Below are 11,580 nucleotides of genomic sequence, written 5' to 3'. Positions count from 1 at the left end.
GCCCGCCCCGCGCGGCCAGCCCCGGCCGCCGAGCCCCGCAGCGCCCCTGCCCAGCGCCCCCGCGCCCCCAGCGCTGCAGGCGGCCGGAGGGGGAGGACGGCAGGGCGCGTGTGGCGCGGGGCGCCCGGGCCGAGCCCCGGCCCGCGGACGGACGTCACCGTCAGGGTGAGAGCGCAGCCTCCGGTCTGAAAGGAGAGAAAGCAGCCCGTGAACTTTGCGAACAAACTTGAGAAAACAGTCACAGAGAAACAATAAGGAGGACAGAGGGTTGGAAGAAGAGGGAGAAAGGGACCAAAAAGAGGGAAAAAGAAGGAAAAAGGAGGGGCGGCAGGAAGGAGGAGGCTGGGCTACAGCCCGGGGCGCTCGGGCGGCCGGTCCCCGGCGCGGGCTCGGGCCCCCGCCCGCCGCGCTGTCCGCCCCGGGGCTCCGGGGAGCGGCGCCGCCTCCGGGGCTCCGGGCCCAGCGGCCGTCGCGAGCCCCCGCCCCGCCGCCCAGCAGCGCCCGGAGCGGCCCCGCCGCGGCCGCCCCGTTCCCGGCCCGCGAGCTGCCCAGGGAGACGCAATCGAGCCCGCAGCACATCGATGCGCCGCCGCCCGCGCCGCTCCTGCTCCGGCTGCCGCTCCGCCGCCACCGCCCGGGGATCGTCCCGCTGAGCTGCGGCGCCCGGAGGTGAGCCCGCGCCGCCCCGCCCCGCCCCCGCAGCGCTGCCCGCGCCCTGGTGCGCTGCCCATTAGGCGCCCCAGCGACCCCCATCACCCAATCAATAATCAATTTCTTTCGCTCAGGACCGCGGCCGGCCGGGCTCCCGGCGCCGTGCCCCTTCCCGGGGCCGCCCTGGGGCGGGGGCTGGTTTGGGAAGAAGAGTGCCTTCCCCGACCCGAACCGCCCTCGGGTCCGCGGGCGCGGGGGGCGGGGGGTGCGGGGAGCTGGGGTGGGGGTCCGCAGTTTCCCCAGTCTGGAGAGGAAACTTGCAGGCACCCCTCCTGCTGCGACCCCCCGGGACTGGCCCGGGAAAGTTTGCCGGGGAAAAAAATCGGGGGAAGTGGTGGAGAGGGTCCCGGGGGAGGAGCCGGGTGGCGCGAGGTCCGAGAGCGCCCCCCGCCCCCGCTCCCGCCCGCGGCTGCCTCCTCCCTAAGGGGGTCCCCGGGGGTCGCGGGCCCAAGCCGGGGGCTCTGGGCGCGACCGGCGAAGAGGAGTGCCGCCCGGGCGGGGGGCGAGGCCGGGCGGGAAGGGCTGGCGGGGGTGGGGGCGGGCGCCCCGGGACCGAATCGGCGGGGCCGGCGTGTGCGCACAGGGCGGGGGCGGGCGGACGGGCGGCATCTCCCCCCCACCCCGGGCGGGGCGGGGGTCCCCGGCAGGCGGGCGCGCGGTGACACGACCATCTCCTTTTCCTCTAAGCTTGCCTGGTGCCGACGCCGCCGCTCCCGCCGCGCTGCGGGCAGAAGGCTGGACCGCCGAGCCCCGGGCCGCGGCGCGTCCCCCGATGCCGTGACCCCTGCCCGGGCCCGGGGCCGCTCCCGCGCTCCTCCTCCCAGTCCTCTCCCCGCCCCCCGGCCCCGAACCCCAGCTCCGCGTCTGGGGACCGGGCGGGGGGGCAGGGCCGCCGCTCGTCCCCGCCCCCTCCCCGGCCTCTGGAGCGATTTGTCAAACTTCCCATTCCGCCGGCAGCGCCCCCCCGCGCTCCTCCTCCCGCCTCCCGCCCGCCCTCCCTCTTCCCTCCGCACGTTCGGGGATCGCGGCGGAGCGCGGAGAGCCAGGGCGCAGCGGCATCCTGCGGGCGGCCGCTCTCGGGGGAGGCTGAGAGCCGGCCCGCTCGCCCCCCCGCCGGCCCGCCCCTCCCCCCCGCTCCTGAGCCCGGCAGCGGCGGCGCGGCGGCGGCAGTCGCCGGAGGAGCATCATGCCGCGGAGGAAGCAGCAAGCGCCCCGGCGCGCAGCAGGTACGAGCCGCTCGCTTTGCCCCTCTTCCTCTCCTCTCCTGCTCTCCGCCGGCGGCGGCCCGGCTCGCAGCCGCTCCTCTCACCGGGTGCGTGCGCCCGCCTCGCGGACCCGGCGCCCCCGGACGCCCGCTGCGCTCTGCCCGGTTCCGTGTCGCACCCACTTCGGGCACCCGGCGACCGGAGCTCTCCTCCGCTCTCTGTCTGCGGAGAGGATGGGAAGGAGCCCTCTTCCGTGTCTTTCTGTGGGGGGCAGGCGGGGTCACCTGAGTTCCCTGGGACACCTTCCGTGTCCTCCCGTGGCCGGACGGCGACAGACTGCCCGGTGTCTGCAGAGTGAAAGAGAGCGAGTGAGTGAGCGGTCCCCGTCGGCCACCTTACCAGTAATCCGATCGAGTCTTCCTGTGTTGGGCCCAAACCGGGCCCAGCGGTGGGAACCAGAGCGCGCAGGGTCTGGGTATTGTCAGATGACTGTCAAGTCGGTGTTGGCTGCTGGCGTCCCCTTTACCCCGTTGGTTTTCCCTCACCCCCATCCTCCTTCCACCCTCCTCTCCTCTCCTCGCACTTAGTTCTGGGATGTGCTGAGTACTTCCCCCCCCCCCTTTTTTTTTTTGCCTGGAGTGTCAACTCCTGTTAAGACTAAGCTGTTTTTTTTTTTTTTTTTTTCTTTTCTGGAAAAAGCATCATTGAAAACAAAACAAAACCCACACACATAACATCATTTTGCAATAATGTCAGTCGGGGGCACATTGCCTGGAAGAAGGGGTGCTGGCCCCTCGCCACCCTTGATTTGATGACTGATTGATCGCCTGTCATGCTGCTGCCTTTGATCTATTCATTCCCAATAAACATCAATAAATCACTGGCAATGGTGAGGCCAAGCTCTGTGACGTCACTAGGGCCCTGTCAGTGCAACTTGGGGATTTGGGGCAGATTGCTGAGAGGACCACATGTGGATGGGATGTATTTTGATATGAGTGACACTCACATGTGCTGAGGTTCAGATGCTGCCTGATTGGGAGGGTTAAGAGGAGGTTTACGTCTTTCCTTTCCTGTCCTGTTCTGTTCCTTCGGTGGAAGGAGGGATTGCAGAGAGAAGGGTCAGGACTTGCCTGGTGCCCTTCGTGCTGCCCCTGTGTGCTGTGGCAACAGTGGGGTGGCGCTCACCATCACATCCACCCTGCCAGCTGCGGGGCCGTGGGGCCCACAGGTGGTCTGCACTCTGATCCAGGCTCCTTACGCAGGGCACAGGGAAGGGGTGGTCGTCTTTCTTCCCCCAAAATGTACTTTCCTGTTAGTGTCTTAAGAAAATCCTAGAAGCAAGCAGACTTGCTTTGGGGCATATAGTGCAGACTTTGCCCCCGGGTGGTCAGCGTTACTCAAATTGAGGAACTTTGAACATCCCAGGACTGGCTGTGGGGAGAGTGCCACCTCCCCAGTCACCTCCTGGCTGTGCTTGTGGCCTATACCACCTTCTGCTTTGAATTCCAAGCTCAAGAAGGAGCTTATCTGCCCAAAATAACCTCTAAGAGTTCGGAGGATTCCTTCACAGAGTTGGCAGTAGGCGTGTCTTGGGCTTCTTCCAGTCCTGGAAATTGTTTCTTTTCTTTTTGGATGCACGTTTTAAGGTATCTGTGTGCCTCAAATGAGCCATATGTGGTCATGTCTTTACATTTGGTTTAGAACTCGCTACGGCTGCTTCATCTTTTCTCTCCCACCTTGCCCATCTGACACTCTTATTTGATAACTTTCTGCTAAAAATATATGATAAGGAGGAAATGTACTTTTGTTTGTTTATTTGTTTTTAAAGCAACCTGTTCACTAATCTTTTTGCACCTTTTAAAAAGCCAGCCAGGACATCTCAGGTCAGTTAAGAAATATTCATTATATAAAAACTTGACTGCTCGACTAATAGGAGATGGAAGAATGGTTTTCCTCTATCAAAATGACCCGTCAAAACGACTTTGTTTCATATTTGATTTAATTGTCTCTCTCCTGACAGGCACATTCATCAATAGCTTAATGGCGAATCAGAAGTTGGCAGCAGAGTGCTTTCTTTCTTTCCCATACCCTGGTTTTGGATTTACTTTATCAGACTGCCTCTGCCTAATGGACGTTTGGAGGAGGGGTGGGGATGGCTGAACGGTTACTTATTTAAGAAGCGTGCAGGGGAAAATACCCTCCACATTTAGGCCGGTGGGATGGATGCACAGGCCGGTGGGTGAGCTGTGAGCGTGCTTTTGTTTGTTTGTTTGGACGGACAAGAAACTTCCCATTCTTTTCCTCGTTTTTAGTTCTCACAGCTGCAAGTTATAAGGCTCATGCCTGCTTTTGTGGCGTCCTGGGAGTGACGACAAATTGATTGCTTTGTACTGATAGAGAGTGGGGAAAAGAAAGATGTCTGCTGATGGGTAACTGGAAATCTAGTCGCCAACAACCTTGAGGATACTTGAGAATTCTTTTCCCCTCCAAACTGAAAGGTCCGCTCAGCCATAAAAAAAGAAAAGTTGTTTTGCCAGCTTCATTAGTGTTCACCTAATTAGCTGTAAACCTGATGGATCCCTGACAGCTTTAATGATTGGAGATGACAAGCTCGACGCAGTGTCATCCAGCAGAATTAGGTTTGCAGCTAGTTTGATGTAATCAACTTGATATTACACAGTCCTGCTGCCTTTAGTTGTGCATTAACTCAATTTTCTGCTGCAGGTGACAAATGGGCTTTGGTACCTGGATAATCATGTGATAGGAATTAGGGCCCTTTTAATGGTCTGGGGTAGAATAAGAAGCACAAAGGCCTGCGGCCGGGGTGAGTGTGCAGACACAGACACAGGTGCGGCCTGTGCAGCGGCCGAAGGCAGCGCTGCTCCCCGGAAGGCCAGACAGGCTCCAAGGGCCCCTGCCGGTGCGGACATCGGACTTCAGGATTTTCTTTTTGAGACAGAAATTATGTGTGGCTCAGTGTCTTTTCTCAAAGGGAGGGAGAGATTTCCTCACCTGCTGCTGAACAGAAACCCAGGCAGGGGTGGCCTTGACCCGGGCGTGGAATGCCAAGTGCTGGCCAGATGTCGCTGCCGGGAGAAGCTCAGAGGAGCGGGGTGGGGAGGCCAGTGTCGTCCAGGCAAAGTGACCGTTCTCTCTTGCTTGAGTATGACTCTCTCCTATGCGTAGTGTGTGTTTCTAAACAAGTATTTTTTTTGTTGTTGAAAATACAAAAAGAAAAAAAAAATCAGAACAACACTTAATAGCAGATGACATTTTATCCATTCACATTCATTTTCTGGAGGAAAATGCAAAATCATAAAAAGCCACTGCCTAAACTTAAAAAAAATATATATATCCTCAGTGAACAACTTGCCACTGACCTTTGGAGTCTTACTTATTGGGAGAGAAGACTGTCCCGTGCGTCCTTAGAGGGTCACATCCCCAGGTGAGCCTTCACGCATCTTGACTTTCTTGAAAGCGATCTGGCTCCCTTAGGGCCTGCTGCTGTGACAGGTCACTGTGTGTCCCCAGGGAACAGGATGGCAAGGTGCAGGAGTTGATGCCAGTAGACGTGGCATACGCTGGGTGGCGGCCTGCCTGAGGCTCCTGCCCAGGCCACACCGCTCTGGGAGCAGTCCCCTTCGCTCCTGGAAGGCTGTGGAGCACTCAGAGGGCACTTCGGCCTCTGCCTTGGGGACGTGTTTGCTCCCAGACCTGCCACACGCTTCCCCTTTGGACAAGCATTCGACCCTACAGCAAGTGACAACATGGCTGCTTTGGGTGTCCTGTGATCCCCCCTCTCCCGCAAAATGAGAGGAACAATGCAGATTTCAAAAAGGACAATCAAGAAGCTGAAGGAGAAAAACGGAAGGTCAGGAGGCAAGGGTATTGTCTTGGACACCCACCTAGGGGAGAGAACCTTCCAGAATCAGCTGCTGTGCCCCCGTTATCTTGACAACTGTCAGTGAGGGCTTCAGTGCTCTCCAGGGCCACACTCGATTGTGAGCGGCTGATGTTGTCATTTTGTTCTCAGTTTTGCCTTGAGCGCGCTCCTAAACGGCAGCGTGACAGTCAATACCTGATGTATCAGCAGTTACCCCTAAATTGCCTCGTAAGTCTGCATTTTCCCTCTTTTTGCCAAAGATTGTTCTGTGAAGTGATTAGAATGAGCGGTGACTGCTCAGGGCTGGGAGACGCAGGTGAGTTCCCAGCACTAAAACCCTTCCTTGCGCCCGCCCTCCACTTCGGGGGTCCCAGAGGGCTAGGTGCCTGGGTCTGCCCGGGTGCCCTCCCTGTCCCCCTGGCGTGGCCAGGGCTGCCGACCACCACAGGCGGACAGCAGAGAGAGGACGCGAGCCCCGGCCCTGCACCACGGCCATGTTGGATCCAGTAACGTGAGCAGGTCACAGCCATTCCGCGTGCAGTCTGTGCAGCTTTCCTGCCGGCCTGTTTTATTCCTGCCTGTCACTGGACAAACTATAAAAATAGCTTTGGTCATGTCGTTAACACACAACAACTAGGCTGTGTGTCTCCCCATCTGTGTTGGTGCCGCTGTAGAGCTGGCCCTTCCCTGAGCCGGGCCGAGACCCGCCCTCAGCGTCACCCCTCAGCCCAGGCCAGGGCTGTCACTTCCCCGGGACCCACTCAGGTGCTCCTGTGCGTGTGTTTTAGTTATGCTCCAAATTGTGGTTTCTCTGTCTGAAGTTAAAAATGAAAGGTGAGTACAATGTATCGTATTTGGTAACAATGCTCTGGACTGGTACATCTAGGCAGATAATGTGCGCTTGTAATTAGACTCAACAGACAGGCAGTCATTTTTAAATTCTTTGACACATGCATAAAATAGTCATATAATAAGATAAGATGACAATTTTATGTTAGGTTGATAAAGTGTCCTGATACATGCATTTAAATGTCTGTAAGCCTTTAAAAAAATCCAGACAGATTAATTCTAGTTTCCAGTATTTGCAGTTAGTCATTAAATTAATTTTTAAATCCTACTAAACAATGACTATGAATATGGTGGTTTTTCTCCCCGCCTTCTGGAATTTTTACCTGAATGGTAAGGAATGGGTCTATACACTTGTTAGCGTTCTCTTATTTTTCAACATTTGCAAGCATTTATGTTAAACATGGAAGTAAAAATTCAGGTTACTGCTTGTGACAAGAATAATGCTGTGCATTCTTAGAAGGAGAAAACAGACAGGAGTAGAACACAATCTGCTTGTGACCACTGGCCTGGACAGCCGTCCTGCTCGGGGTTAGAGCTCCTCGCTAGAAAGATGACATCGTGTCCTCGACCAAACACTGGCTGTTTTATAAGCCTAGTTTAAAAAAGAAGACATTTCGAGCACATATACTCGATTTGATCAGCACAGATTCTTCGGTTTAATTACTTCCAATTCTGTAAACTATTTTTGTATTTCAACACGATGAGCCCAGGAGATGTATTAAGTGGGGAGAAAAGCCCTTCTGTACAGGTCATGTTACCTGGACTTTGCGACTGTCTCCTCACATTGTTTTCTCAAACATGCAAAGGTGAGGCCCTTGAAGAATCATTTGAATTTGTTTGGGCTTAATGATAAATTATTAATTCATACTGTCAGGACACGTGTTATTAATTATGACTGTGTTTTCTTCATCCACAGCAGCTGCTGGGGAGACAGGGTCGGTTCAGATGGTCTTTGAGGGGGAGGGCGCCAGGTCCAGGAACTCACACCTCCTTGTACCCCGGCCCCCGTGCCTGGGGAGTAAAGGACTGCAGGGGCAGAGTGAAGGGGACACAGAAAGTCTTCATTCTAGACCAGGGTGGGCACCGGCAAATGCTAACTAGTGTGCATTTTTAAAGAAGTAAGCCTGACTCCAGTGCTCTGTGGGCCAGTTTTGGATTGGCTGCCCTCTCCATTCCCGCAGTGTCTCTCGTTTTCTTCCTCCTCTGCGGTAGACCAGAGGTCATGTTTGCCAGTTGATAGTAGCAGAGGGCAAAAATACTGTGAATGCTTGTTTGCTCCCCAAACTGGAACCCCTGCTTAAAGGAGAGCAAAGGCCTGTTTGGTAAGATACGTGAAATGACTCAAATCCATTTACTTTTGATTTTCTATCCCCATCATTAAATCTAGCCCTATGTATTCAGTTTCCTCTGGGTTCTTTGAGAAATGCATGTTGCATAAAATAGGCAATTTTTAATGAACAATTTAATGTAAATGGGTTTTGAATTTAAATTAATATTAATGAAGCCTTGAGTGAATTTGTTTTGCATACGTAAAGACTTGTAAGACTTCCACCCATGTGCTTTCTCCTTTATGTGGCAATGTTGGTTGTGTGGATTTATAAGACTTACACTTAAAAATTAAATTGACTTTATATGTCCAATAGTGCCCGCATATTGTTACGCAAAAGTGTTACTTCATTTAAAGAAAATATACCTCATTTCCTGTTAAACTTCTCTCCTGGCTCCCAGGGCTGGTTCTCTGTGCTGCCGTTGGTTGGCATCGCTGCTGGGGAAACACAGCAACAATGGTCCCTACAATCAGGACGCTTTCTCTTTGGCTTCCCTCTAATGCATTATGTATCCTGGGATGATGGCAATTCTGTAATTAATTCTGTTAGATGTAATTGCTATAATCACTTCGCTGTTACACATAATAAAGGTAATATGGTAAGCACATAAAAAATATAAACACCTTATTGTAGCACTGCTGCTAAAGGCTCTTCTCGCCAAGCCTGGCTCCTGGGCCAGTGCTCTTCCTGTTCTTGGTCACCAGCGACAGTTCCTTCCAGCCGTGTTCATTGATATTCCAGAAGGCAGTCATTCATTGGAAAGGATGGGCCTTGGCTTGGAGGGATCTCCAAGCTGGTTGCCTAGGAATCTTAATGACCTTTTCCTTAAGGATGTGGCTAATTCAGGAGACAGGTAAACACTTCAGGGGTGGGCATGGGGTGAGGTCCGAATGTGGGGGGGGACAGGAAGACGAGCTCAGGGAAAAGTGACAGCACAGGTTTCAGATTGTGATGTGTGACTATGGAAAGTGCCGTGTGTGAGTGCGTGACACAGAGCACACCAGCATGTGCTTATGGGGAACCAGAGAAAGCCACCTCTGCAATAAGGGAGATCAGGACAGAATGGGTGCTTTGTTACCCGATTCTGCACCTTTCCGGGGGAGCCTGGGGATCAGAGAGCTGGCTGGTGTCCTGTCTGAAACCCCAGTCATATGTGAGGCCCCGCCCCCAGCCTTGCAGTGCCTCCCTCCCTTGGATCCAGGCTCCGGGAGGACATCAGAGAAGTTTGCCTGGGACCCCAGCCCACAGTCCTCAGGGGATGCTTCCAAACACGTGTGAACGGTCCTTTGCTGGTGCAGCTCCCAAAAGGTGGAGGGTGTGTTAGGAGAGGCAGCTGGTCTCCGAGTCCTTTCGCCGTGTGCACCCTGAGGCACCGCACACGGGCGTCTCTGTGGTCCTGACGTCTCATGACCCAGAGTTGGCCTGACAGTCCGCATGTGATTCTCCACATTTATATTTTATTTTTCAGTGTCTTTTAAGTGACAAAGTACATAAGCCAGTCGTACCCGGACATAAAACAGGAGAAAATGTATGTTCAGAAGCAGGTATCAGAGGCTTTTTGGAGGAAGGAAAGGTGTTTTAAGACGGTGGACAGTGACAGCAGTGACGCCCAGGGCCCCGGGAGCTGGGTCTGGCCCTGGCTTTAGTGGACCTGGGGCTCCTGCCTGCCAGGGGAGTGGGGCAGCCTGGGGTCTGGGCCCTGGGCCTGGGCTGCAGCCGGCAGCCACCCGCTCTCCTGCCATGTCTCCCCGCTGGGTTTGATGGCGAGGATGATAAAAGGTCTGAGAACTCCGTGGGCCCCTGTAATCAGGGCCAGCGCTGACATCCTTCTCAAGTTTGACAGCTCCTTCCTTTTCTCTCCTCACCGCCAAGCCTTTCTCACTGGCTGCCCCGCCCTCCGCTCCCCGCCCTCCCTCCCTGCGCCCGCCCACCCCTTCCCTCCCTCTCCTTTCTGTCTCTCTTGTTTCATGTTCTTGATCAGCCTCACATGCTGGGAATTATTTTTTTTCGGGCGGGAGGGGGAGTGTTGCTTTAGGTTTGTGGGTTGGGCAGGTGTGAGAGGAAGTCTGTGTTTTTTTTTTTTTTTTTGTACTGTAGGCCTGTTGCTAATTAATGTTCCTCCATAAGATTCTGTCGGAGTTGAGTAATGTTTTTGATCTTTATGCCTGATAACTGCATACTTAATGAGATTTCAAAGCTGTGGGTGCAGCTCCCTACAATTATTGACAGATGCCTTTTCTTTGCCATTGGGTTCAGCTTCATAAATCCTGCTGCCATAATGAGGTTCAGCGCTGCCACCCTGGCAGTGAGCTAATGAAAGGGGGAGGGCGCAGCGGCTCACGGCTGTCTCACACATTTTTTCCCTTTAAAATTTACTATGCAGATGTCAAGCTGCGGAATGATTACTTCAAACATGCTAATTTTTATCTCGCTTTTGTGTCAGCCCTTTGCCATTAACAAATAAATAAATAACAGGACTGACCTTAGTCCACTTAATTTCTTTTTGTTTTTCTAAGTCACATTTTTAATAACCCATGGTGTGTGACTGCTGGGGACTCTGACACATGCGTGGCCTTTTGCAGGTACCCAGTGGCAGAACCTTTCTTTTTTTTTTCTTTGGCCCTGGGAAGGGCAGGGAGGATAAAGTAGCTTTCCCCAGGCCTCCCATCAGCCTGCCCTAAGTATGCACTTGAAACGGCCAGGAGAGGATTCATTTCAGAGTTCTGAGCAGATCCTGGTGGGGGAGAGCTACACCGTGCCAAAGAGTCGATTTCCTTTTCAGCAGAGTCATACATCACTGACCCACCCTTCCCTCCTGACAGAATGACATATGTCATTTATCATATGGGCCCCAGCCAGACAACAGGGACGGAGGGAAGCCCAGTCCCTGTGGTGCTGTCTTCTCCTCCGGCGCAGTCCCCTGGGCCTGCAGGGAGAGAGGAGAAGCAGGGCCCAGGAGAGGCCAGGCAGCTTGGGGCGGGGGGCTGTCGGGGTGTGTGGCCTGGTGGGCGCGAGATTGGCAGAGCCACGAAGAAGTCTGTGCTTTCATATTATCTGCTAAACCACACTGCTCAGCCTTTGACGCGTTTCTGACTCTCCCCTTTCCATTCCTTCCCGCTTTCCTTTTCTTTTTTCCCATTAGCAGTCAATGAAAAAGAACCCCAGGGCTGACAGGTATCATTCAAGTCGCCCAGCTTGTGAGGGGTGGTATGGCTCTCAGGCTCCTGGCTTCACATGATTCAAACATGCGTTGCTGGAGATGGATGTTCCTTAAAAAAGATTGATGGTGGATGCCGGGCTTAGGGTGCCATTTATCATTTTGAATATTATTTAGACTTGCCGTGTAAACCTGTAACTTGAGAGCTGGATGAGCTGGGCCAGGGTAGGGGTGTGTGTGTGTGTGTGTGAGTGAGTGTGTGAGTGTGCTTGCATCGATTGGCCTTGGGTTCTCATTGCTGCTGACCAGCCACAAGCCCTTCCATTTACAATAGAGAAGATACGCCCCCCCCCAAAAAAAAAAAAACAAACAAAAAAAAAAACGGGCGGGGGGAGGTTTTAAGTTTGAATAATTTCCAAGGACATAGGGAAAAAAACGAAGTATTTG

The 11,580-nt window shown here is 54.1% G+C and overlaps 1 protein-coding gene across 2 annotated transcripts in view; it reads left to right on the top strand.

The window, feature by feature from the left end:
* The first annotated feature begins 291 nt into the window (after positions 1-291).
* TSHZ3 (teashirt zinc finger homeobox 3) overlaps positions 292-11,580 on the top strand; it is a 67,887-nt gene continuing 56,598 nt past the window's right edge. The window contains exon 1 of one of the 2 annotated variants that reach the window (XM_074314981.1): positions 292-669. Coding sequence is in view for 1 of the 2 variants with exons in the window: in XM_019740538.2 (XP_019596097.2) it covers positions 1,898-1,937 (40 nt within the window). In the remaining variant the exon portion in view is untranslated. Of the gene's footprint in view, positions 670-1,797; positions 1,938-11,580 lie in introns of those variants that run through there. The other variant, XM_019740538.2, reaches the window with a different exon arrangement.

The sequence above is a fragment of the Rhinolophus sinicus genome, linkage group LG11, assembly GCF_036562045.2.
Source record: "Rhinolophus sinicus isolate RSC01 linkage group LG11, ASM3656204v1, whole genome shotgun sequence".
NCBI classification, from domain to species: Eukaryota; Metazoa; Chordata; class Mammalia; order Chiroptera; family Rhinolophidae; genus Rhinolophus; species Rhinolophus sinicus.
Note: the sequence above shows the minus strand (reverse complement) of the source record. Positions and strands in the feature narration are given on the sequence as shown.